This window comes from Coregonus clupeaformis, unplaced genomic scaffold (genome assembly GCF_020615455.1).
Source record: "Coregonus clupeaformis isolate EN_2021a unplaced genomic scaffold, ASM2061545v1 scaf2815, whole genome shotgun sequence".
Taxonomy (NCBI): Eukaryota; Metazoa; Chordata; class Actinopteri; order Salmoniformes; family Salmonidae; genus Coregonus; species Coregonus clupeaformis.
Window position 1 is genome coordinate 7501 of NW_025536269.1, and position 27500 is coordinate 35000.

At 52.9% G+C, this 27500-nt stretch overlaps 1 protein-coding gene across 3 annotated transcripts in view; it reads left to right on the top strand.

Moving 5' to 3' along the window:
• LOC121562346 (epsin-2) overlaps nt 1-27500 on the top strand; it is a 46276-nt gene that overhangs the window by 2697 nt on the left and 16079 nt on the right. For all 3 annotated transcript variants that reach the window (XM_045219839.1, XM_045219837.1, XM_045219838.1), the window contains exons 3-7: nt 341-511; nt 17254-17366; nt 18688-18804; nt 19910-20015; nt 26926-27075. In XM_045219839.1, the coding sequence (XP_045075774.1) occupies nt 341-511; nt 17254-17366; nt 18688-18804; nt 19910-20015; nt 26926-27075 (657 nt within the window). The remainder of the gene's footprint in view (nt 1-340; nt 512-17253; nt 17367-18687; nt 18805-19909; nt 20016-26925; nt 27076-27500) is intronic.

Here is a 27500-nt window from a genome sequence, read left to right on the forward strand (position 1 = left end):
CATGTACCACTAGGTCTGTCTATAGTAATGTACCGTCTAGCACGTACCACTAGGTCTGTCTATAGTAATGTACCGTCTAGCATGTACCACTAGGTCTGTCTATAGTAATGTACCGTCTAGCACGTACCACTAGGTCTGTCTATAGTAATGTACCGTCTAGCATGTACCACTAGGTCTGTCTATAGTAATGCACCGTCTAGCATGTACCACTAGGTCTGTCTATAGTAATGTACCGTCTAGCACGTACCACTAGGTCTGTCTATAGTAATGTACCGTCTAGCATGTACCACTAGGTCTGTCCAGGTGAGGTTACTGATGATGATATTTTGATGCTGTCCAGGTGAGCGTTCCCAGGCTCTGAAGACTAAGGAGAGGATGGCCCAGGTAACCACTACAGGTGCCGTGGCACCAGGTCAGGGTTTTGGGCGAGGTTCGTCTCAGCCCAACCTGTCTACCTCCTACAGCGAGGAGTACGGCAAGTCGGAGGGGTCACCTGCATCCTACCACGGCTGTGAGTAGCACTCATTTTATATTACGCACAAACACACGCTTAGACACACACACACACAGACACACACTTCGACACACAAGAGTTTAAGATTGTGTCCCAGTTTTGATTTTCTTGTTCCTTAAACTAGGGTGTCCAATCAAAACTCATATTTTTACCAGTGGGAAAATTGTATAGATAATCCTCTAAGAACCAACGGTCCAAACCTCATGTCTCTATCATAATACGTTCAAAAGTTAGAATGGCCAGAATTAAGGTGACTAAATCAATGGAGTCAAAAATCAGGAAACTAGCATGGTGTCAGCTAGCTGGATGCTGTGAGAGAATGAAGGCTACCTGACAGGAAACTAGCATGGTGTCAGCTAGCTGGATGCTGTGAGAGAATGAAGGCTACCTGACAGGAAACTAGCATGGCGTCAGCTAGCTGGATGCTGTGAGAGAATGAAGGCTACCTGACAGGAAACTAGCGTGGCGTCAGCTAGCTGGATGCTGTGAGAGAACGAAGGCTACCTGACAGGAAACTAGCGTGGCGTCAGCTAGCTGGATGCTGTGAGAGAACGAAGGCTACCTGACAGGAAACTAGCGTGGCGTCAGCTAGCTGGATGCTGTGAGAGAATGAAGGCTACCTGACAGGAAACTAGCGTGGCGTCAGCTAGCTGGATGCTGTGAGAGAATGAAGGCTACCTGACAGGAAACTAGCGTGGCGTCAGCTAGCTGGATGCTGTGAGAGAATGAAGGCTACCTGACAGGAAACTAGCGTGGCGTCAGCTAGCTGGATGCTGTGAGAGAATGAAGGCTACCTGACAGGAAACTAGCGTGGCGTCAGCTAGCTGGATGCTGTGAGAGAATGAAGGCTACCTGACAGGAAACTAGCATGGCGTCAGCTAGCTGGATGCTGTGAGAGAATGAAGGCTACCTGACAGGAAACTAGCGTGGCGTCAGCTAGCTGGATGCCGTGAGAGAATGAAGGCTACCTGACAGGAAACTAGCATGGTGTCAGCTAGCTGGATGCCATGAGAGAATGAAGGCTACCTGACAGGAAACTAGCATGGTGTCAGCTAGCTGGATGCTGTGAGAGAATGAAGGCTACCTGACAGGAAACTAGCGTGGCGTCAGCTAGCTGGATGCTGTGAGAGAATGAAGGCTACCTGACAGGAAACTAGCGTGGTGTCAGCTAGCTGGATGCTGTGAGAGAATGAAGGCTACCTGACAGGAAACTAGCATGGTGTCAGCTAGCTGGATGCTGTGAGAGAATGAAGGCTACCTGACAGGAAACTAGCATGGCGTCAGCTAGCTGGATGCTGTGAGAGAATGAAGGCTACCTGACACCCTACTAAAACTGGGCAGAAGGGGGAGACACCCTACTAAAACTGGGCAGAGGGGGGAGACACCCTACTAAAACTGGGCAGAGGGGGAGACACCCTACTAAAACTCTGGGCAGAGGGGGAGACACCCTACTAAAACTCTGGGCAGAGGGGGGAGACACCCTACTAAAACTCTGGGCAGAGGGGGGAGACACCCTACTAAAACTCTGGGCAGAGGGGGGGAGAGACACCCTACTAAAACTGGGCAGAAGGGGGAGACACCCTACTAAAACTGGGCAGAAGGGGGAGACACCCTACTAAAACTGGGCAGAAGGGGGGAGACACCCTACTAAAACTCTGGGCAGAAGGGGGGAGACACCCTACTAAAACTCTGGGCAGAGGGGGGGGAGACACCCTACTAAAATGGGCAGAAGGGGGAGACACCCTACTAAAACTCTGGGCAGAGGGGGGGAGACACCCTACTAAAACTGGGCAGAAGGGGGGGAGACACCCTACTAAAACTGGGCAGAAGGGGGGGAGACACCCTACTAAAACTCTGGGCAGAGGGGGGGAGACACCCTACTAAAACTCTGGGCAGAGGGGGGAGACACCCTACTAAAACTCTGGGCGGGGGGGAGACACCCTACTAAAACTCTGGGCGGGGGGAGACACCCTACTAAAACTCTGGGCGGGGGGGGGAGACACCCTACTAAAACTCTGGGCGGGGGGGGAGACACCCTACTAAAACTCTGGGCAGAGGGGGGGGGAGACACCCTACTAAAACTCTGGGCAGAGGGGGGGGAGGGAGACACCCTACTAAAACTGGGCAGAAGGGGGGGGAGACACCCTACTAAAACCATGTAGCCCCTCCACCTCATACAGCCCCCCTGGCTCCGAGCTGCAGGCTTGCAGTAGGGCCACATTCCCCTGGAACACACAGACATCAGAGGAGGAAGTAGAATCACCTCCTTCACATGACTGGAATCTGTTCCTCTTCTCTCCGGGGAGCTCCGTGCTCACCCCTCCTTCACATGACTGGAATCTGTTCCCCTTCTCTCCGGGGAGCTCCGTGCTCACCTCTCCTTCACATGACTGGAATCTGTTCCCCTTCTCTCCGGGGAGCTCCGTGCTCACCTCTCCTTCACATGACTGGAATCTGTTCCTCTTCTCTCCGGGGAGCTCCGTGCTCACCTCTCCTTCACATGACTGGAATCTGTTCCCCTTCTCCGGGGAGCTCCGTGCTCACCTCTCCTTCACATGACTGGAATCTGTTCCCCTTCTCTCCGGGGAGCTCCGTGCTCACCTCTCCTTCACATGACTGGAATCTGTTCCCCTTCTCTCCGGGGAGCTCCGTGCTCACCTCTCCTTCACATGACTGGAATCTGTTCCTCTTCTCCGGGGAGCTCCGTGCTCACCCCTCCTTCACATGACTGGAATCTGTTCCTCTTCTCTCCCGGGGAGCTCCGTGCTCACCTCTCCTTCACATGACTGGAATCTGTTCCCCTTCTCTCCGGGGAGCTCCGTGCTCACCCCTCCTTCACATGACTGGAATCTGTTCCCCTTCTCTCCGGGGAGCTCCGTGCTCACCTCTCCTTCACATGACTGGAATCTGTTCCCCTTCTCTCCGGGAGCTCCGTGCTCACCTCTCCCTTCACATGACTGGAATCTGTTCCCCTTCTCTGGGGAGCTCCGTGCTCACCCCTCCTTCACATGACTGGAATCTGTTCCTCTTCTCTCCCGGGGAGCTCCGTGCTCACCTCTCCTTCACATGACTGGAATCTGTTCCCCCTTCTCTCCGGGGAGCTCCGTGCTCACCTCTCCTTCACATGACTGGAATCTGTTCCCCTTCTCTCCGGGGAGCTCCGTGCTCACCTCTCCTTCACATGACTGGAATCTGTTCCTCTTCTCTCCGGGAGCTCCGTGCTCACCTCTCCTTCACATGGCTGGAATCTGTTCCCCTTCTCTCCGGGGAGCTCCGTGCTCACCCCTCCTTCACATGACTGGAATCTGTTCCCCTTCTCTCGGGGAGCTCTGTGCTCACCCCCTCCTTCACATGACTGGAATCTGTTCCCCTTCTCTCGGGGAGCTCCGTGCTCACCTCTCCTTCACATGACTGGAATCTGTTCCTCTTCTCTCCGGGGAGCTCCGTGCTCACCTCTCCTTCACATGACTGGAATCTGTTCCCCTTCTCTCCGGGGAGCTCCGTGCTCACCCCTCCTTCACATGACTGGAATCTGTTCCCCTTCTCTCCGGGGAGCTCCGTGCTCACCTCTCCTTCACATGACTGGAATCTGTTCCTCTTCTCTCCGGGGAGCTCCGTGCTCACCTCTCCTTCCACATGACTGGAATCTGTTCCTCTTCTCTCCGGGGAGCTCCGTGCTCACCTCTCCTTCACATGACTGGAATCTGTTCCCCTTCTCTCCGGGAGCTCCGTGCTCACCTCTCCTTCACATGACTGGAATCTGTTCCCCTTCTCTCCGGAGAGCTCCGTGCTCACCTCTCCTTCACATGACTGGAATCTGTTCCCCTTCTCTCCGGGGAGCTCCGTGCTCACCTCTCCTTCACATGGCTGGAATCTGTTCCCCTTCTCTCCGGGAGCTCCGTGCTCACCCCTCCTTCACATGACTGGAATCTGTTCCCCTTCTCTCCGGGGAGCTCCGTGCTCACCCCTCCTTCACATGACTGGAATCTGTTCCCCTTCTCTCCGGGGAGCTCCGTGCTCACCTCTCCTTCACATGACTGGAATCTGTTCCTCTTCTCTCCGGGGAGCTCCGTGCTCACCTCTCCTTCACATGACTGGAATCTGTTCCTCTTCTCTCCGGGGAGCTCCGTGCTCACCTCTCCTTCACATGACTGGAATCTGTTCCCCTTCTCTCCGGGGAGCTCCGTGCTCACCTCTCCTTAACATGACTGGAATCTGTTCCCCTTCTCTCCGGAGAGCTCCGTGCTCACCTCTCCTTCACATGACTGGAATCTGTTCCCCTTCTCTCCGGGGAGCTCCGTGCTCACCTCTCCTTCACATGACTGGAATCTGTTCCCCTTCTCTCCGGGGAGCTCCGTGCTCACCTCTCCTTCACAGGGAGAGAGAATAAACAACACTTCCCCTTTCTGGCCCCAGTCACCTCTAACCTTTTTAGGTCATAGCAGTGGAGCTCTAAGGTCTCATCTCCTGGTGAGTGTAGCGCGCGCGTGTGTGTGTGTGTGGTCTTGATAGATGTGGTGGAAACTGTAGCAGCTGAGTCATTATCTGAAGGAAGCAGAGATCAGCCAATAGAAACGACGCTTAACAGGCACTGGCCAATGAGAGCGGGGCTGGGGTGTTGCCAAGGGGCATTTTGGGGATTCCAGACAGTGGAAGATTCCGGGTATTGTTCACTCAGGGTGTGAAGTGACTCACTCTTTTTAAATGTGTATGTTGGAGATGGAACCAGAGATGGTTAGTTAGAATTCAGTAGAGTTACGTGTATTCTTTTGTTGTTCGTAGGGCTGGTCGTTAAACCGTATTTTACTATATGCTGGTACTGATGTTTACCTTCTAGAACAGTATTTTTTATTGTTTGTTAAATGTAATAACTGAGAGATTAAACTCTCAATGATAGCAATTGTCTGTTTTTTTACTGCCAGTAACTTCCAACAGCTGAGAACATCTAACTTGCTAGCAAGAGCTTTCGACAGCACAGACTTTTTTTTGTGTGTGTTTTGTCTTTCTGGTCTCGCTCTCCTCTGTGCTGTGCACCTTGACACTCACACCAAGCCCCGCCCCCTGCCACTCACACCAAGCCTCTGCTACTCACACCAAGCCTCTGCCACTCACACCAAGCCCCGCCCCCTGCCACTCACACCAAGCCCCGCCCCCTGCCACTCACACCAAGCCCCGCCCTCTGCCACTCACAACAAGCCTCTGCCACTCACACCAAGCCCCGCCCCCTGCCACTCACACCAAGCCTCTGCCACTCACACCAAGCCCCGCCCTCTGCCACTCACACCAAGCCCCGCCCCTGCCACTCACACCAAGCCTCTGGTACTCACACCAAGCCCCGCCCCTGCCATCACACCAAGCCCCGCCCCCTGTCACTCACACCAAGCCTCTGCCACTCACACCAAGCCCCGCCCCCTACCACTCACACCAAGCCCCGCCCCCTGCCACTCACACCAAGCCCCGCCCCCTGCCACTCACACCAAGCCCCGCCCTCTGCCACTCACAACAAGCCTCTGCCACTCACACAAGCCCCGCCCCCTGCCACTCACACCAAGCCTCTGCCACTCACACCAAGCCCCGCCCTCTGCCACTCACACCAAGCCCCGCCCCTGCCACTCACACCAAGCCTCTGGTACTCACACCAAGCCCTGCCCCTGCCACTCACACCAAGCCCCGCCCCCTGCCACTCACACCAAGCCTCTGGCACTCACACCAAGCCCCGCCCTCTGCCACTCACACCAAGCCCCGCCCCCTGCCACACACACCAAGCCTCTGCCACTCACACCAAGCCTCTGCCACTCACACCAAGCCCCGCCCCCCCTACCACTCACACCAAGCCCCGCCCCCTGCCACACACACCAAGCCCCGCCCCATGCCACACACACCAAGCCCCGCCCCATGCCACACACACCAAGCCCCGCCCCCTGACACACACACCAAGCCCCGCCCCCTGCCACACACACCAAGCCCCGCCCCATGCCACACACACCAAGCCCCGCCCCATGCCACACACACCAAGCCCCGCCCCATGCCACACACACCAAGCCCCGCCCCATGCCACACACACCAAGCCCCGCCCCATGCCACTCACACCAAGCCCCGCCCCCTGCCACACACACCAAGCCTCTGCCACTCACACCAAGCCTCTTCCACTCACACCAAGCCCCGCCCCATGCCACACACACCAAGCCCCGCCCCCTGCCACACACACCAAGCCCCGCCCCATGCCACACACAACAGAGACCTCCTCCTCTTCCTCTGACAACAATCAGTTCCAAATCAGTCAGTAGCTGTGTGTGGCGCTGTCTGTATAAGGCAGGTCGGGATGAATATAATGTAGCACATCAGTTATAGTAGAGGGCCAGGGTCAGGGGTCACATCAGTTATAGTAGAGGGCCAGGGTCAGGGGTCACATCAGTTATAGTAGAGGGCCAGGGTCAGGGGTCACATCAGTTATAGTAGAGGGCCAGGGTCAGGGGGTCACATCAGTTATAGTAGAGGGCCAGGGTCAGGGGTCACATCAGTTATAGTAGAGGGCCAGGGTCAGGGGTCACATCAGTTATAGTAGAGGGCCAGGGTCAGGGGTCACATCAGTTATAGTAGAGGGCCAGGGGTCACATCAGTTATAGTAGAGGGCCAGGGTCAGGGGTCACATCAGTTATAGTAGAGGGCCAGTGTCAGGGGTCACATCAGTTATAGTAGAGGGTCAGGGTCAGGGGTCACATCAGTTATAGTAGAGGGCCAGGGTCAGGGGTCACATCAGTTATAGTAGAGGGCCAGGGTCACATCAGTTATAGTAGAGGGTCAGGGTCAGGGGTCACATCAGTTATAGTAGAGGGCCATGGGTCACATCAGTTATAGTAGAGGGTCAGGGTCGGGGGTCACATCAGTTATAGTAGAGGGCCAGGGTCAGGGGTCACATCAGTTATAGTAGAGGGCCAGGGTCACATCAGTTATAGTAGAGGGCCAGGGTCAGGGGTCACATCAGTTATAGTAGAGGGCCAGGGTCAGGGGTCACATCAGTTATAGTAGAGGGTCAGGGGTCACATCAGTTATAGTAGAGGGCCAGGGGTCACATCAGTTATAGTAGAGGGCCAGGGTCAGGGGGTCACATCAGTTATAGTAGAGGGCCAGGGTCAGGGGTCACATCAGTTATAGTAGAGGGCCAGGGGTCACATCAGTTATAGTAGAGGGCCAGGGTCAGGGGTCACATCAGTTATAGTAGAGGGCCAGGGGTCACATCAGTTATAGTAGAGGGCCAGGGGTCACATCAGTTATAGTAGAGGGCCAGGGGTCACATCAGTTATAGTAGAGGGCCAGGGGTCACATCAGTTATAGTAGAGGGCCAGGGTCAGGGGTCACATCAGTTATAGTAGAGGGCCAGGGTCAGGGGTCACATCAGTTATAGTAGAGGGCCAGGGGTCACATCAGTTATAGTAGAGGGCCAGGGTCAGGGGTCACATCAGTTATAGTAGAGGGCCAGGGGTCACATCAGTTATAGTAGAGGGCCAGGGTCAGGGGTCACATCAGTTATAGTAGAGGGCCAGGGGTCACATCAGTTATAGTAGAGGGCCAGGGGTCACATCAGTTATAGTAGAGGGCCAGGGTCAGGGGTCACATCAGTTATAGTAGAGGGTCAGGGTCGGGGGTCACATCAGTTATAGTAGAGGGCCAGGGTCAGGGGTCACATCAGTTATAGTAGAGGGCCAGGGGTCACATCAGTTATAGTAGAGGGCCAGGGTCAGGGGTCACATCAGTTATAGTAGAGGGCCAGGGTCAGGGGTCACATCAGTTATAGTAGAGGGCCAGGGTCAGGGGTCACATCAGTTATAGTAGAGGGCCAGGGGTCACATCAGTTATAGTAGAGGGCCAGGGGTCACATCAGTTATAGTAGAGGGCCAGGGTCAGGGGTCACATCAGTTATAGTAGAGGGCCAGGGTCAGGGGTCACATCAGTTATAGTAGAGGGCCAGGGTCACATCAGTTATAGTAGAGGGCCAGGGTCAGGGGTCACATCAGTTATAGTAGAGGGCCAGGGTCAGGGGTCACATCAGTTATAGTAGAGGGCCAGGGTCAGGGGTCACATCAGTTATAGTAGAGGGCCAGGGTCAGGGGTCACATCAGTTATAGTAGAGGGCCAGGGGTCACATCAGTTATAGTAGAGGGCCAGGGTCAGGGGTCACATCAGTTATAGTAGAGGGCCAGGGGTCACATCAGTTATAGTAGAGGGCCAGGGTCAGGGGTCACATCAGTTATAGTAGAGGGCCAGGGGTCACATCAGTTATAGTAGAGGGCCAGGGTCAGGGGTCACATCAGTTATAGTAGAGGGCCAGGGTCAGGGGTCACATCAGTTATAGTAGAGGGCCAGGGTCAGGGGGTCACATCAGTTATAGTAGAGGGCCAGGGTCAGGGGTCACATCAGTTATAGTAGAGGGCCAGGGTCGGGGGTCACATCAGTTATAGTAGAGGGCCAGGGTCACATCAGTTATAGTAGAGGGCCAGGGGTCACATCAGTTATAGAGGGCCAGGGTCAGGGGTCACATCAGTTATAGTAGAGGGCCAGGGTCAGGGGTCACATCAGTTATAGTAGAGGGCCAGGGTCAGGGGTCACATCAGTTATAGTAGAGGGCCAGGGTCGGGGTCACATCAGTTATAGTAGAGGGCCAGGGTCAGGGGTCACATCAGTTATAGTAGAGGGCCAGGGTCAGGGGTCACATCAGTTATAGTAGAGGGTCAGGGTCAGGGGTCACATCAGTTATAGTAGAGGGCCAGGGTCGGGGGTCACATCAGTTATAGTAGAGGGCCAGGGTCGGGGGTCACATCAGTTATAGTAGAGGGTCAGGGTCAGGGGTCACATCAGTTATAGTAGAGGGTCAGGGTCAGGGGTCACATCAGTTATAGTAGAGGGCCAGGGTCGGGGGTCACATCAGTTATAGTAGAGGGCCAGGGTCAGGGGTCACATCAGTTATAGTAGAGGGCCAGGGTCGGGGGTCACATCAGTTATAGTAGAGGGCCAGTGTCAGGGGTCACATCAGTTATAGTAGAGGGCCAGGGGTCACATCAGTTATAGTAGAGGGCCAGGGTCAGGGGTCACATCAGTTATAGTAGAGGGCCAGGGTCAGGGGTCACATCAGTTATAGTAGAGGGCCAGTGTCACATCAGTTATAGTAGAGGGCCAGGGTCAGGGGTCACATCAGTTATAGTAGAGGGCCAGGGTCAGGGGTCACATCAGTTATAGTAGAGGGCCAGTGTCACATCAGTTATAGTAGAGGGCCAGTGTCACATCAGTTATAGTAGAGGGCCAGGGTCGGGGGTCACATCAGTTATAGTAGAGGGCCAGGGTCAGGGGTCACATCAGTTATAGTAGAGGGCCAGGGTCAGGGGTCACATCAGTTATAGTAGAGGGCCAGGGTCAGGGGTCACATCAGTTATAGTAGAGGGCCAGTGTCGGGGGTCACATCAGTTATAGTAGAGGGCCAGGGTCAGGGGTCACATCAGTTATAGTAGAGGGCCAGGGTCAGGGGTCACATCAGTTATAGTAGAGGGTCAGGGTCAGGGGTCACATCAGTTATAGTAGAGGGCCAGGGGTCACATCAGTTATAGTAGAGGGCCAGGGTCAGGGTCACATCAGTTATAGTAGAGGGCCAGGGTCAGGGGTCACATCAGTTATAGTAGAGGGCCAGGGTCAGGGGTCACATCAGTTATAGTAGAGGGCCAGGGTCAGGGGTCACATCAGTTATAGTAGAGGGCCAGGGTCAGGGGTCACATCAGTTATAGTAGAGGGCCAGTGTCACATCAGTTATAGTAGAGGGCCAGGGTCAGGGGTCACATCAGTTATAGTAGAGGGCCAGGGTCAGGGGTCACATCAGTTATAGTAGAGGGCCAGTGTCGGGGGTCACATCAGTTATAGTAGAGGGCCAGGGGTCACATCAGTTATAGTAGAGGGCCAGGGTCAGGGGTCACATCAGTTATAGTAGAGGGCCAGGGGTCACATCAGTTATAGTAGAGGCCAGGGTCAGGGGTCACATCAGTTATAGTAGAGGGCCAGGGTCAGGGGTCACATCAGTTATAGTAGAGGGCCAGGGTCAGGGGTCACATCAGTTATAGTAGAGGGCCAGGGGTCACATCAGTTATAGTAGAGGGCCAGGGTCAGGGGTCACATCAGTTATAGTAGAGGGCCAGTGTCAGGGGTCACATCAGTTATAGTAGAGGGCCAGGGTCAGGGGTCACATCAGTTATAGTAGAGGGCCAGGGTCAGGGGTCACATCAGTTATAGTAGAGGGCCAGGGGTCACATCAGTTATAGTAGAGGGCCAGGGGTCACATCAGTTATAGTAGAGGGCCAGGGTCAGGGGTCACATCAGTTATAGTAGAGGGCCAGGGTCGGGGGTCACATCAGTTATAGTAGAGGGCCAGGGTCACATCAGTTATAGTAGAGGGCCAGGGTCAGGGGTCACATCAGTTATAGTAGAGGGCCAGGGTCAGGGGTCACATCAATTATAGTAGAGGGTCAGGGTCAGGGGTCACATCAGTTATAGTAGAGGGCCAGGGTCAGGGGTCACATCAGTTATAGTTGAGGGCCAGGGTCAGGGGTCACATCAGTTATAGTAGAGGGCCAGGGTCAGGGGTCACATCAGTTATAGTAGAGGGCCAGGGTCAGGGGTCACATCAGTTATAGTAGAGGGCCAGGGGTCACATCAGTTATAGTAGAGGGCCAGGGTCAGGGGTCACATCAGTTATAGTAGAGGGCCAGGGTCAGGGGTCACATCAGTTATAGTAGAGGGCCAGGGGTCACATCAGTTATAGTAGAGGGCCAGGGGTCACATCAGTTATAGTAGAGGGCCAAGGTCAGGGGTCACATCAGTTATAGTAGAGGGCCAGGGTCAGGGGTCACATCAGTTATAGTAGAGGGCCAGGGGTCACATCAGTTATAGTAGAGGGCCAGGGTCAGGGGTCACATCAGTTATAGTAGAGGGCCAGTGTCACATCAGTTATAGTAGAGGGCCAGGGTCAGGGGTCACATCAGTTATAGTAGAGGGCCAGGGGTCACATCAGTTATAGTAGAGGGCCAGGGTCAGGGGTCACATCAGTTATAGTAGAGGGCCAGTGTCACATCAGTTATAGTAGAGGGCCAGGGCCAGGGGTCACATCAGTTATAGTAGAGGGCCAGGGTCAGGGGTCACATCAGTTATAGTAGAGGGCCAGGGCCAGGGGTCACATCAGTTATAGAGGGCCAGGGTCAGGGGTCACATCAGTTATAGTAGAGGGCCAGGGTCGGGGGTCACATCAGTTATAGTAGAGGGCCAGGGTCACATCAGTTATAGTAGAGGGCCAGGGTCACATCAGTTATAGTAGAGGGCCAGGGTCAGGGGTCACATCAGTTATAGTAGAGGGCCAGTGTCACATCAGTTATAGTAGAGGGCCAGGGTCAGGGGTCACATCAGTTATAGTAGAGGGCCAGTGTCACATCAGTTATAGTAGAGGGCCAGGGTCAGGGGTCACATCAGTTATAGTAGAGGGCCAGTGTCACATCAGTTATAGTAGAGGGCCAGGGTCAGGGGTCACATCAGTTATAGTAGAGGGCCAGGGTCAGGGGTCACATCAGTTATAGTAGAGGGCCAGGGCCAGGGGTCACATCAGTTATAGTAGAGGGCCAGGGTCAGGGGTCACATCAGTTATAGTAGAGGGCCAGGGTCAGGGGTCACATCAGTTATAGTAGAGGGCCAGGGTCAGGGGTCACATCAGTTATAGTAGAGGGCCAGGGTCAGGGGTCACATCAGTTATAGTAGAGGGCCAGGGTCAGGGGTCACATCAGTTATAGTAGAGGGCCAGGGCCAGGGGTCACATCAGTTATAGTAGAGGGCCAGGGTCACATCAGTTATAGTAGAGGGCCAGGGTCAGGGGTCACATCAGTTATAGTACAGGGCCAGGGTCAGGGGTCACATCAGTTATAGTAGAGGGCCAGGGTCAGGGGTCACATCAGTTATAGTAGAGGGCCAGGGGTCACATCAGTTATAGTAGAGGGCCAGGGTCGGGGGTCACATCAGTTATAGTAGAGGCCAGTGTCACATCAGTTATAGTAGAGGGCCAGGGTCAGGGGTCACATCAGTTATAGTAGAGGGCCAGGGTCGGGGGTCACATCAGTTATAGTAGAGGGCCAGGGTCAGGGGTCACATCAGTTATAGTAGAGGGCCAGGGGTCACATCAGTTATAGTAGAGGGCCAGGGTCAGGGGTCACATCAGTTATAGTAGAGGCCAGGGTCAGGGGTCACATCAGTTATAGTAGAGGGCCAGGGGTCACATCAGTTATAGTAGAGGGCCAGGGTCAGGGGTCACATCAGTTATAGTAGAGGGCCAGGGTCAGGGGTCACATCAGTTATAGTAGAGGGCCAGGGTCAGGGGTCACATCAGTTATAGTAGAGGGCCAGGGCCAGTGTCACATCAGTTATAGTAGAGGGCCAGGGCCAGGGGTCACATCAGTTATAGTAGAGGGCCAGGGTCAGGGGTCACATCAGTTATAGTAGAGGGCCAGGGTCAGGGGTCACATCAGTTATAGTAGAGGGCCAGGGGTCACATCAGTTATAGTAGAGGGCCAGGGTCAGGGGTCACATCAGTTATAGTAGAGGGCCAGGGTCAGGGGTCACATCAGTTATAGTAGAGGGCCAGGGCCAGTGTCACATCAGTTATAGTAGAGGGCCAGGGCCAGGGGTCACATCAGTTATAGTAGAGGGCCAGGGTCAGGGGTCACATCAGTTATAGTAGAGGGCCAGGGTCAGGGGTCACATCAGTTATAGTAGAGGGCCAGGGGTCACATCAGTTATAGTAGAGGGCCAGGGGTCACATCAGTTATAGTAGAGGGCCAGGGTCAGGGGTCACATCAGTTATAGTAGAGGGCCAGGGTCAGGGGTCACATCAGTTATAGTAGAGGGCCAGTGTCACATCAGTTATAGTAGAGGGCCAGGGTCAGGGGTCACATCAGTTATAGTAGAGGGCCAGGGTCAGGGGTCACATCAGTTATAGTAGAGGGCCAGGGTCAGGGGTCACATCAGTTATAGTAGAGGGCCAGTGTCACATCAGTTATAGTAGAGGGCCAGGGTCAGGGGTCACATCAGTTATAGTAGAGGGCCAGTGTCACATCAGTTATAGTAGAGGGCCAGGGTCGGGGGTCACATCAGTTATAGTAGAGGGCCAGGGGTCACATCAGTTATAGTAGAGGGCCAGGGGTCACATCAGTTATAGTAGAGGGCCAGGGTCAGGGGTCACATCAGTTATAGTAGAGGGCCAGGGGTCACATCAGTTATAGTAGAGGGCCAGGGTCAGGGGTCACATCAGTTATAGTAGAGGGCCAGGGTCAGGGGTCACATCAGTTATAGTAGAGGGCCAGGGTCACATCAGTTATAGTAGAGGGCCAGGGTCGGGGGGTCACATCAGTTATAGTAGAGGGCCAGGGTCAGGGGTCACATCAGTTATAGTAGAGGGCCAGGGTCGGGGGTCACATCAGTTATAGTAGAGGGCCAGGGTCAGGGGTCACATCAGTTATAGTAGAGGGCCAGGGTCAGGGGTCACATCAGTTATAGTAGAGGGCCAGGGTCGGGGGTCACATCAGTTATAGTAGAGGGCCAGGGTCAGGGGTCACATCAGTTATAGTAGAGGGCCAGGGTCAGGGGTCACATCAGTTATAGTAGAGGGCCAGGGTCAGGGTCTGTGCTCAGGACTTAGGCTACAATGGAAGGTGTGTGGGAGGAACCTTTTTTTTTTTTTAGCACTTTTCACTAGCATATTTTGTTATTCTTTCGAGTGTGGATTATATTAGGTTTATTTTTAGCGTCTCGGCCTCCTTGGTTTTTCCTTTTCATTGTTTTTGAGTACTTCCACATCAGTTATACACACAACCCTGAGCTGTGGCACTGTGAGATATATATATATATACTGTAGCTATATTTACACATCAGTAGGATCTCACTCTGTGTCTGTAGTCTGTCTCTCTGACTGACTAGGAGTAGGTCTGGTTTAGAGCTGTAGTCTGTCTCTCTGACTAGGAGTAGGTCTGGTTTAGAGCTGTAGTCTGTCTCTCTGACTAGGAGTAGGTCTGGTTTAGAGCTGTAGTCTGTCTCTCTGACTGACTAGGAGTAGGTCTGGTTTAGAGCTGTAGTCTGTCTCTCTGACTAGGAGTAGGTCTGGTTTAGAGCTGTAGTCTGTCTCTCTGACTAGGAGTAGGTCTGGTTTAGAGCTGTAGTCTGTCTCTCTGACTGGGAGTAGGTCTGGTTTAGAGCTGTAGTCTGTCTCTCTGACTGACTAGGAGTAGGTCTGGTTTAGAGCTGTAGTCTGTCTCTCTGACTGACTGGGAGTAGGTCTGGTTTAGAGCTGTAGTCTGTCTCTCTGACTGGGAGTAGGTCTGGTTTAGAGCTGTAGTCTGTCTCTCTGACTAGGAGTAGGTCTGGTTTAGAGCTGTAGTCTGTCTCTCTGACTAGGAGTAGGTCTGGTTTAGAGCTGTAGTCTGTCTCTCTGACTGACTGGGAGTAGGTCTGGTTTAGAGCTGTAGTCTGTCTCTCTGACTGACTAGGAGTAGGTCTGGTTTAGAGCTGTAGTCTGTCTCTCTGACTAGGAGTAGGTCTGGTTTAGAGCTGTAGTCTGTCTCTCTGACTAGGAGTAGGTCTGGTTTAGAGCTGTAGTCTGTCTCTGACTGACTAGGAGTAGGTCTGGTTTAGAGCTGTAGTCTCTCTCTCTGACTGACTAGGAGTAGGTCTGGTTTAGAGCTGTAGTCTGTCTCTCTGACTAGGAGTAGGTCTGGTTTAGAGCTGTAGTCTGTCTCTCTGACTAGGAGTAGGTCTGGTTTAGAGCTGTAGTCTGTCTCTCTGACTGACTAGGAGTAGGTCTGGTTTAGAGCTGTAGTCTGTCTCTCTGACTAGGAGTAGGTCTGGTTTAGAGCTGTAGTCTGTCTCTCTGACTGGGAGTAGGTCTGGTTTAGAGCTGTAGTCTGTCTCTCTGACTAGGAGTAGGTCTGGTTTAGAGCTGTAGTCTGTCTCTCTGACTGACTAGGAGTAGGTCTGGTTTAGAGCTGGGTTAAACCTTGGACTGTACAGACTCCTAGGCTACCTTGTGTTTGTAGCAGCTTCCTGATGGCTTTGTCCAAATGACTGTATATTCAAATGGACAAAGCCATCGATCACCTGACACCATTCATTGATCACGTGACACCATTCATTCCTATGTGAAGACTCAACAGTGTATTGAAGCCAAGTGAAGTCGGTTAAAGATGGCGTCTCATGGAGACATGACATGAGCAGTTTTGAGCTACTCCAGGAAGTGACGTTGGTGGCCAGCTCAGTGCTGCCCCCTCTCATTAAGTAACTCAAGTTGAAGGCCGACCGGGGTACTGCAGGCTGCCGTTAACCACTAAATTAGCCTTTAACAACTTCTGTGTGCGATTTTAAAATAAAATAATTGGTTCAAGGACATACAGAGCGGGGGCAAAGAGTGAGAGGGGGCAAAGAGTGAGAGAGGGGGGCAAAGAGTGAGAGGGGGGCAAAGAGTGAGAGGGAGGGGGGCAAAGAGTGAGAGAGGGGGGCAAAGAGCGAGAGGGGGGGCAAAGAGTGAGAGGGGGGGCAAAGAGTGAGAGGGGGGGCAAAGAGTGAGAGAGGGGGGCAAAGAGTGAGAGGGGGGAAAGAGTGAGAGAGGGGGGAAAGAGTGAGAGAGGGGGGCAAAGAGTGAGAGAGGGGGCAAAGAGTGAGAGAGGGGGCAAAGAGTGAGAGAGAGGGGGGCAAAGAGTGAGAGAGGGGGGCAAAGAGTGAGAGGGGGGAGAGTGAGAGAGGGGGGGCAAAGAGTGAGAGAGGGGGGCAAAGAGTGAGAGAGGGGGGCAAAGAGTGAGAGAGGGGGGCAAAAGAGTGAGAGAGGGGGGCAAAGAGTGAGAGAGGGGGGCAAAGAGTGAGAGAGGGGGGCAAAGAGTGAGAGGGGCAAAGAGTGAGAGGGGGCAAAGAGTGAGAGAGGGGGGCAAAGACTGAGAGAGGGGGGCAAAGAGTGAGAGAGGGGGGCAAAGAGTGAGAGGGGGGAAAGAGTGAGAGGGGGGGCAAAGAGTGAGAGGGGGGCAAAGAGTGAGAGAGGGGGGGCAAAGAGTGAGAGAGGGGCAAAGAGTGAGAGAGGGGGGCAAGAGAGTGAGAGAGGGGGGCAAAGAGTGAGAGGGGGCAAAGAGTGAGAGGGGGGCAAAGAGTGAGAGAGGGGGGGGCAAAGACTGAGAGAGGGGGGGGCAAAGACTGAGAGAGGGGGGGGTAAAAGGGGGGAGAGGGAGCCAGACAGACAGACAGACAGACAGAAAGACGCAGACAGAGTAGAGATGTACGATGTCATCAGTCCCCGACTGTGCTGTGTCATCTACTCCCGCCCACGCCTCAGTTCCCACGGAAACAACACACTCACTGTTTCCAGCCAACAGTCTCACACAAGCGGCTCCCGTCTCAGTGTGCCCCCGTCGCCCTGATCCAATAAAAACTAAAGTGACGCCTTCTCCTCTACTGGCTTTGCCATAGGGCCTCAAAAAAACACACACCAGTCTCTCTCTGTCTATTTTAGCAGTAATGAATGTCTTCTAACTGATCTCTCTCTCTAGTCTAGTACTGCAGTGTGTCAGTCAGTTCTGCTGAGGCATGTCTAACGTGTGTGTGTGTGTGTCTGTGTCTGTGTCTGTGTCTGTGTGTGTGGTGTGTGTGTGTGTGTGTGTCTGTGTGTGTGTGTGTGTGTGTGTGTGTAGCCACGTCCCCGGTTCCAGGCTCAGAGTTGGAGCAGGCCCGCCCCCAGACCAGCGGAGAGGAGGAGCTACAGCTCCAGCTGGCCCTGGCCATGAGCAGAGAGGCTGCAGAACAGGTACGCACGCCACGGCCACGCCCGTCATCTGTTCGGTGGTCAACACTTCCTCTGTCTGTCTGTCAGCTTGCTCAGGGGGACTCCTCTCTAGGTTAATCTCTCGGTGGTCAACACGTCTTTTAGAGACTGTTCTCTGTCTCCCTCTGTCTGTCTGTCACCTTGCTCAGGGGACTCCTCTCTAGGTTAATCTCTCGGTGGTCAACACGTCTTTTAGAGACTGTTCTCTGTCTCCCTCTGTCTGTCTGTCACCTTGCTCAGGGGGACTCCTCTCTAGGTTAATCTCTCGGTGGTCAACACTTCATCAACACGTCTTTTAGAGACTGTTCTCTGTCTCCCTCTGTCTGTCAGCTTGTTCAGGGGGACTCCTCTCTAGGTTAATCTCTCGGTGGTCAACACGTCTTTTAGAGACTGTTCCCTGTCTCCCTCTGTCTGTCTGTCACCTTGCTCAGGGGGACTCCTCTCTAGGTTAATCTCTCGGTGGTCAACACTTCATCAACACGTCTTTTAGAGACTGTTCCCTGTCTCCCTCTGTCTGTCACCTTGCTCAGGGGGACTCCTCTCTAGGTTAATCTCTCGGTGGTCAACACTTCATCAACACGTCTTTTAGAGACTGTTCCCTGTCTCCCTCTGTCTGTCACCTTGCTCAGGGGGACTCCTCTCTAGGTTAATCTCTCTGTGGTCAACACTTCAACACGTCTTTTAGAGACTGTTCTCTGTCTCCCTCTGTCTGTCTGTCTGTCTGTCACCTTGCTCAGGGGGACTCCTCTCTAGGTTAATCTCTCGGTGGTCAACACTTCAACACGTCTTTTAGAGACTGTTCTCTGTCTCCCTCTGTCTGTCTGTCACCTTGCTCAGGGGGACTCCTCTCTAGGTTAATCTCTCGGTGGTCAACACTTCAACACGTCTTTTAGAGACTGTTCCCTGTCTCCCTCTGTCTGTCTGTCAGCTTGCTCAGGGGGACTCCTCTCTAGGTTAATCTCTCTGTGGTCAACACTTCAACACGTCTTTTAGAGACTGTTCTCTGTCTCCCTCTGTCTGTCTGTCAGTCACCTTGCTCAGGGGGACTCCTCTCTAGGTTAATCTCTCTGTGGTCAACACTTCAACACGTCTTTTAGAGACTGTTCTCTGTCTCCCTCTGTCTGTCTGTCACCTTGCTCAGGGGGACTCCTCTCTAGGTTAATCTCTCGGTGGTCAACACTTCAACACGTCTTTTAGAGACTGTTCCCTGTCTCCCTCTGTCTGTCTGTCAGTCACCTTGCTCAGGGGGACTCCTCTCTAGGTTAATCTCTCTGTACCTTTCTACCTTTCTCTCTGTGCATAGGAGGAGAGGATGCGTCGGGGAGATGACCTGAGACTCCAGATGGCGCTAGAGGAGAGTCGTAAAGGAAAAGCCCTCGGTGATACCGGCTCTGGAAAACTAGCCAAGAAGAAGAGAGAGGTACACACACACACAGACACACACCGACAGACCGACAGAGGGGCTTGGCTATCTCAGTGTTTCCAATGGTACGGCTGTAGGTTGTTGTAGTCTGTTTTTCTCAAAGGTGATGATGGCTGGATGGATGGCTGATTGACCGACCCTCATAAGACTTCTTCTGCGTTGACTGTTTCTCTCATTAGGGCTGTTGTTTTTTTGTCTCTGTGTGTCAGGGTTTCAAAGCCGATTAAATAAAAACGGGTGCCGGCCAATTGTCCAGGAGAAGGAAAAAAATAAAATAAAAATCCCCATTCGAAATAATGTATTTTAGCAGTTTCATAGATTTTTTTGGAAATACCAGTCGATGTAGCGCGAGAGATTTACATCTCATCAACCAGCCGTTGCTGCTGGAGTTAAAAATGTGTTTTTATAAAAGCCCAGTCATTGCGCAACAATTTCTAAAATGTTAATCGCGTATTTTCTTTAAAAAGAGCTACTGGTAATTGAAGCGCGCTTCCCATTCGCCGTTCAAGTGTATAGGGCAACTCGGCAGGCTTCAGTAACATCGCATCACGTTGCAGTGATCCGGAGACTGGATGCATTTTAAAAACATAAAACTTAGTTGTTTGAAACCTGGACGTTTTACCTCCATATTATGAGACGTGTCTTACCATGCTTCTAAAGTAGCCTATAGACACAAATCCAACCATAGAAACGTTGCAGGCGCATTATTTTATAAAGACTTCCTCATGTGCCGTTTTGAAACCAGTATCCTGTTTCTCTCACGTTCTATTGGTTTTCAACTTTCTTTCATTTGTCCGGTAGCCAAAATGCACAATCCTAGTCATATTAGCAACCCCCACGCTAGTTGTTGCATCTTTAGATCTCCCCCTTTCTTTCTAACAGATATTTCCGTCTGTCATGAAACCGCTCGCATGTGCAGTGCCTTTTTTAAACAACGTTACCCCCCCTCCCCCTTCCCCTTCCCGCTAATTTCATTATGGAACAAACAGTCCGTCTGTTTGGAATAGGCAGCGTCTTGGCTGAGGGACAGTAAATGTGGACAGTTATTCTGTCATCTTGCGCTGGATTGGATGACTTTTGGTGCTTCTCCCCCCCCCCACAGCAGCCCCAGTCCTCCCTGCTGGATCTGATGGATGTTCCAGAGAGGGGTTCAGCCGACCCCTGGGGGGCAAGAGGAGCTGCTGCACCTGACCCCTGGCAGGCCTACGGTACTCACACACACACACACACACACACACACACACACACACACACCCCTGGCAGGCCTACGGTACTCACACACACACACACACACCCCTGGCAGGCCTACGGTACTCACACACACACACACACCCTGGCAGGCCTACGGTACTCACACACACACACACACCCTGGCAGGCCTACGGTACTCACACACACACACACACCCCTGGCAGGCCTACGGTACTCACACACACACACACACCCCTGGCAGGCCTACGGTACTCACTCACACACACACACACACACCCCTGGCAGGCCTACGGTACTCACACACACACACACACCCCTGGCAGGCCTACGGTACTCACACACACACACACACCCCTGGCAGGCCTACGGTACTCACACACACACACACACCCCTGGCAGGCCTACGGTACTCACACACACACACACACCCCTGGCAGGCCTACGGTACTCACACACACACACACACACCCCTGGCAGGCCTACGGTACTCACACACACACACACACACCCTGGCAGGCCTACGGTACTCACACACACACACACACCCCTGGCAGGCCTACGGTACTCACACACACACACACCCTGGCAGGCCTACGGTACTCACACACACACACATACACACACACACCCCTGGCAGGCCTACGGTACTCACACACACACACACCCCTGGCAGGCCTACGGTACTCACACACACACACACACACCCCTGGCAGGCCTACGGTACTCACACACACACACACACACCCCTGGCAGGCCTACGGTACTCACACACACACACACACACCCTGGCAGGCCTACGGTACTCACACACACACACACACACCCCTGGCAGGCCTACGGTACTCACACACACACACACCACTGGCAGGCCTACGGTACTCACACACACACACACACACACACACACACACATACACACACACACACACACACACACACACACACACACACACACACATATATACACACATATATACACACACACACACACACACACACACACACACACACACACACATACATGCTGTGATGTCACGAGAGGCTGTGTCCTGGAGGGACGTTACATCCCCCTGAGGTGGCTGCAAACCCAGACAGCTATGGCTCCATCTGCTGGTATGGTCGGGAACTCCACCCCTCTATGGCCAATCTTCCCACGCAGCTGAAACAAATGAGGAGCTGATGAGCTGAAGGTTTGGGAAGGGAAGAGACACACTGAGGAAGTGTGTGGGGGGTGAAGAGACACAGTCTCCAACCTGGGCTCTCTGGAGGACAAGAGTGCTGCACGTCCACTTCCATGAGGAATATAAGGATTTGGAGATACTTACCTTTGGGAAATACTCACCTTTGGATATATGCACCTGTGGAAATACGTGAGAGACATTTGGAAGGACTTTTGCTGGGTTGGCCACTAGCTGCAACGTGGACTACAGTAAGGCTGGGGAAAAGTTATCTGAGCGAGTGAGAATTATGATTCTGGATGTGGAAGAGACATCCCTGAACTGTTAACCCTTAAAGAGCCACAAGAGAACAGAATTTTGTTATATTTTCGTTAATTTCCCAAGACCTATAATAAAATCCTTGTTTTGTTTGAACCTTGTCTCCTTGCACTACTTGAGCAATCCCGCTGAAAGCTGTGTAGCCTCTCGTGACGTCACAGATGGTGGAGAATACGGGCACGCTCAAGCGTTAATAGTGCATGTCAGAGGAGGATACCGAAGGTTTGATCACCCAGTTTTCCAAGTTGGCCGTAGGCTCCCGCCCGACTGAAATGGAGGACATATTGAAAGCCCTTGTTGCTGGCCAGCAAGCCCAGATGCAAGCAAACGTGGCTCTCTTGGAGGAGCAAAAGAAAGCCAACCTTCTGAAGGCAGAGGAATTGCAGTTGCAGAGACAGAGGGTGGTCCAAAATACCCGCCCAATAAAGGCAAGTGACTTTATATCTAAGATGGGAGCTACCGATGACATTGAGGCATACCTGCATGCATTTGAGGCCACGGCCACTAGGGAAGCCTGGCCCAAGCAACAGTGGGTTGGTCTGTTAGCCCCCTTTCTAACCGGGGAATCGCTGAATGCTGTCCGGGGACCTGGGCCCTGACCAGGTTACTGACTATGATGCCCTGAAGTCTGAGATCCTCAGCAGATATGGACTCACAAAGTTTGGTATGGCCCAGCGCTTTCACAGCTGGACCTTCCAACCAGACCAACCTCCTCGGGCGCAGATGCATGAACTTGTCCGAATCGCAAGGAAATGGCTGGATCCGCAGAGGAATACAGCAGCGGCGGTGGTGGAGGCCGTTGTGGTGGATGGTTACCTACGCGCCCTGCCTTATGAGGCAAAAACGGTTCATCAGTCAACAGGCCTTGACCACGGCTGATCTGACCGTGGAAGCTGTGGAAAAGTACCAGGCCACAGCGGAGATGCTGAATGCTTCCCGAAAAGACCCCAGGAGTGCGGCCCCACCACAAATGGGGAAGAACCCGTCCAAAGGACCCCCAAGGTCTCGAACCCAGCCACGTCAGGACTTATCCCGGCTCCAGGGGGAGCCAGAAACCAGGCGGGTCCAAGAAGAGTACACCAGGAGGGGGAAACTCGACAGTGTTACCGGTGTGGGGAGATGGGACATATCTCCTGGCAGTGTGGGAAACCAGCCGATGAACCTATGCCCACTGCGGAGTCCTCCAGCTCAGCACCCACACACCGTTTTGCCTCGCTCTTGGGAGTCGTAGATGGCGGCCCAGATCGACCCCCACCTTCCCGGTAACTGTGAATCACCATGATGTGGAGGCCTTACTGGATTCTGGTAGCCGGGCCACCCTGGTGCGTAAGGATTTGGTGGGCCCAACGTGTCTGACCCCCGGGGAAAGTCCTCCCAGTTTCCTGTGTCCATGGGGACACCAGAGAATACCCCATTACTGAACTTACAATGACCAGCACACGGGGGAACCATACACACGACGGCGGGGGTGGTTGATTCCCTCCCCGTCCCTGTCCTAATTGGACGAGACTGCCCAGCCTTTTACCCACTCTGGAGAGAGTCTCAGGAGAGGATAACCCGAGTACCTCGGAAACGGAGAGGCAAGACTCATGTTGGGAAGGCTCCGGTGCAATCCTCCGAATTACTCACTCCCGCCCGGGCTCTGATAGGGATGGCAGGTGCCCAGACCGACACAGAGACGGAGCTACAGAATCTGGACAAAGAACTGTCTGGTCTGAAGGGGACCGCTGAGAGGTATCGTTTGTTAAAGCAACAGTTAGACATGAAGACAGAAGAGTTAGATATCCTCCAGGCTAAACTCCAACAGAGCTCCTTCCATAAGCAACAGGAGGAGCTGGAGAGGCTGCGCAGGACCATCGAGGAGTGTGAGGAGACCCTGCGCAGTAGTAAGGGAGGTCCAGAAGAAGGCAGAGGAGAAGTACAAGGTGTTGGAGAACAAGATGAAGAATGCGGAGGCAGAGAGAGAGAAGGAACTGAAAGCTGCTCAACAGAAGCTAAACTCTGCTAAAACCAAGGCTGATGCGTTCAGTAAGAAACTCAAGGAGAGACAACAGGAGGCTGAGTCCCTGGTCCTAGAGGTGGAGGAGTTGAAGAGAGAGCAGGCTGGCAAGCACCACGGCAATGCGGACGCCCTCTCCCGGCGTGATGCCTTCTTCGCTGCCTTTACCCGACGAGGACGTCGGTCCCGAGGGGAGGGGATGTGTGATGTCACGAGAGGCTGTGTCCTGGAGGGACGTTACATCCCCCTGAGGTGGCTGCAAACCCAGACAGCTATGGCTCCATCTGCTGGTATGGTCGGGAACTCCACCCCTCTATGGCCAATCTTCCCACGCAGCTGAAACAGATCAGGAGCTGATGAGCTGAAGGTTTGGGAAGGGGAAGAGACACACTGAGGGAGTGTGTGGGGGGGTGAAGAGACACAGTCTCCAACCTGGGCTCTCTGGAGGACAAGAGTGCTGCACGTCCACTTCCATGAGGAATATAAGGATTTGGAGATACTTACCTTTGGGAAATACTCACCTTTGGATATATGCACCTGTGGAAATACGTGAGAGACATTTGGAAGGACTTTTTGCTGGGTTGGCCACTAGCTGCAACGTGGACTACAGTAAGGCTGGGGAAAAGTTATCTGAGCGAGTGAGAATTATGATTCTGGATGTGGAAGAGACATCCCTGAACTGTTAACCCTTAAAGAGCCACAAGAGAACAGAATTTTGTTATATTTTCGTTAATTTCCCAAGACCTATAATAAAATCCTTGTTTTGTTTGAACCTTGTCTCCTTGCACTACTTGAGCAATCCCGCTGAAAGCTGTGTAGCCTCTCGTGACGTCACAATGCATACACACATACACACATACACATACATACACACACTCACTCACTCACACACAGACTAGAAGCAGTGTCCCAATATTCGTACTTGCGTTCTAAATAGTAGGCATTTTGGTGATGTGGAAATATAAATACAAAATGGAGTGCTTTAAATGCCAGGATGTTCATACTCCATTTGGGCTTTTCATCTGGTAGAATTCACTGCACACTAATTAGGAAGAGAATCGTCTTCTGAGATCAACATGTTTGACAACGGCTGATAATCAGATCAGGGGAGGCGGCGTACCAAAAATGAACGAATGGCGGGAATCAACGCAATTGCATTTCGATGAGGCATTCTCAGTATGGATGAGTAGTATGTTGATATTACTTTTTTACTGAACAGTGCGTTCAATAATAATCATAATCAGTTTAGTATGATTAGTACACAGTATGTAGTTTTAGTAAGTGGTAGACAAGACAGATTTGGGACACGGCCAGTGGGTTTGACAGTGTAAAGGGGACAGGAACTGTCCAGTGGGTTTGACAGTGTAAAGGGGGGACAGGAACTGTCCAGTGGGTTTGACAGCGTAAAGGGGACAGGAACTGTCCAGTGGGTTTGACAGTGTAAAGGGGACAGGAACTGTCCAGTGGGTTTGACAGTGTAAAGGGGACAGGAACTGTCCAGTGGGTTTGACAGTGTAAAGGGGACAGGAACTGTCCAGTGGGTTTGACAGCGTAAAGGGGACATGAACTGTCCAGTGGGTTTGACAGCGTAAAGGGGGGACAGGAACTGTCCAGTGGGTTTGACAGTGTAAAGGGGACAGGAACTGTCCAGTGGGTTTGACAGCGTAAAGGGGGGACAGGAACTGTCCAGTGAGTTTGACAGTGTAAAGGGGACAGGAACTGTCCAGTGGGTTTGACAGCGTAAAGGGGACAGGAACTGTCCAGTGGGTTTGACAGTGTAAAGGGGGGACAGGAACTGTCCAGTGGGTTTGACAGCGTAAAGGGGACAGGAACTGTCCAGTGGGTTTGACAGCGTAAAGGGGACAGGAACTGTCCAGTGGGTTTGACAGCGTAAAGGGGGGACAGGAACTGTCCAGTGGGTTTGACAGCGTAAAGGGGACAGGAACTGTCCAGTGGGTTTGACAGTGTAAAGGGGACAGGAACTGTCCAGTGGGTTTGACAGCGTAAAGGGGACATGAACTGTCCAGTGGGTTTGACAGTGTAAAGGGGACAGGAACTGTCCAGTGGGTTTGACAGTGTAAAGGGGGGACAGGAACTGTCCAGTGGGTTTGACAGTGTAAAGGGGACAGGAACTGTCCAGTGGGTTTGACAGTGTAAAGGGGACAGGAACTGTCCAGTGGGTTTGACAGTGTAAAGGGGACAGGAACTGTCCAGTGGGTTTGACAGTGTAAAGGGGACAGGAACTGTCCAGTGGGTTTGACAGTGTAAAGGGGACAGGAACTGTCCAGTGGGTTTGACAGTGTAAAGGGGGGACAGGAACTGTCCAGTGGGTTTGACAGCGTAAAGGGGACAGGAACTGTCCAGTGGGTTTGACAGTGTAAAGGGGACAGGAACTGTCCAGTGTGAGTCTGTAAGGGGGACAGAGGGAGAGTGGAGCGGGAGGAGGACAGAGGGAGAGTGGAGCGGGAGGAGGACAGAGGGAGGGTGGAGCGGGAGGAGGACAGAGGGAGGGTGGAGCGGGAGGAGGACAGAGGGAGAGGAGCGGGAGGAGGACAGAGGGAGAGTGGAGCGGGAGGAGGACAGAGGGAGGGTGGAGCGGGAGGAGGACAGAGGGAGGGTGGAGCGGGAGGAGGACAGAGGGAGAGTGGAGCGGGAGGAGGACAGAGGGAGAGTGGAGCGGGGAGGAGGACAGAGGGAGAGTGGAGCGGGAGGAGGACAGAGGGAGGGTGGAGCGGGGGAGGACAGAGGGAGGGTGGAGCGGGAGGAGGACAGAGGGAGGGTGGAGCGGGAGGAGGACAGAGGGAGGGTGGAGCGGGAGGAGGACAGAGGGAGAGTGGAGCGGGGAGGAGGACAGAGGGAGAGTGGAGCGGGAGGAGGACAGAGGGAGAGTGGAGCGGGAGGAGGACAGAGGGAGGGTGGAGCGGGAGGAGGACAGAGGGAGAGTGGAGCGGGAGGAGGACAGAGGGAGAGTGGAGCGGGAGGAGGACAGAGGGAGAGTGGAGCGGGAGGAGGACAGAGGGAGAGTGGAGCGGGAGGAGGACAGAGGGAGGGTGGAGCGGGAGGAGGACAGAGGGAGGGTGGAGCGGGAGGAGGACAGAGGGAGGGTGGAGCGGGAGGAGGACAGAGGGAGGGTGGAGCGGGAGGAGGACAGAGGGAGAGTGGAGCGGGAGGAGGACAGAGGGAGAGTGGAGCGGGAGGAGGACAGAGGGAGGGTGGAGCGGGAGGAGGACAGAGGGAGAGTGGAGCGGGAGGAGGACAGAGGGAGAGGAGGATGTATCTTAGTAGTCTAGAGCGGTACTGATCTGAAAACGAGGTCAAAGCAATGTGACCGACAACCAGCAGGAATGACTTTTCATCTGTCTACTTATCTGGGTTAACTCATTTTGTGTGTGTGTGTGTGTGTCCGTCCAGGTGCAGCCCCAAAGCCAGTGGCTCCAGTAGATCCGTGGGGTCCCCCGTCCTCCTCTGTTCCCCCCATGAAGAGCAGTGATCCCTGGGGAACCAACCCTGCTCCTGACCCCTGGGGCTCTGGAGGCACAATGCCCAAGACTTCCAACACAGGTACACCAGGGTTTAGTTAGCCGGTAATAGGTGGCTTTGGCAAAATATAATAACAATAATAATAGTAATAATAACAATAATAATAGTAATAATAGTAATAATAGCAGTAGTAATAATAGCAGTAATAATAGTAATAATAATAGTAGTAATAGTAATAATAATAGTAATAATATTAGTAATAATAATAATAGCAGTAGTAATAGTAGTAATAGTAATAATAATAGTAATAATAGTAGTAATAATAATAATAGCAGTAGTAACAATAATAGTAATAATAATAGTAATAGTAGTAATAGTAATAATAATAGTAATAGTGGTAATAATAGTAATAGTAATAATAATAATAATAATAATAGTAATAGTAGTAATAATAGTAATAATAGTAATAGTAATAGTAGTAATAATAGCAATAGTAATAATAATAA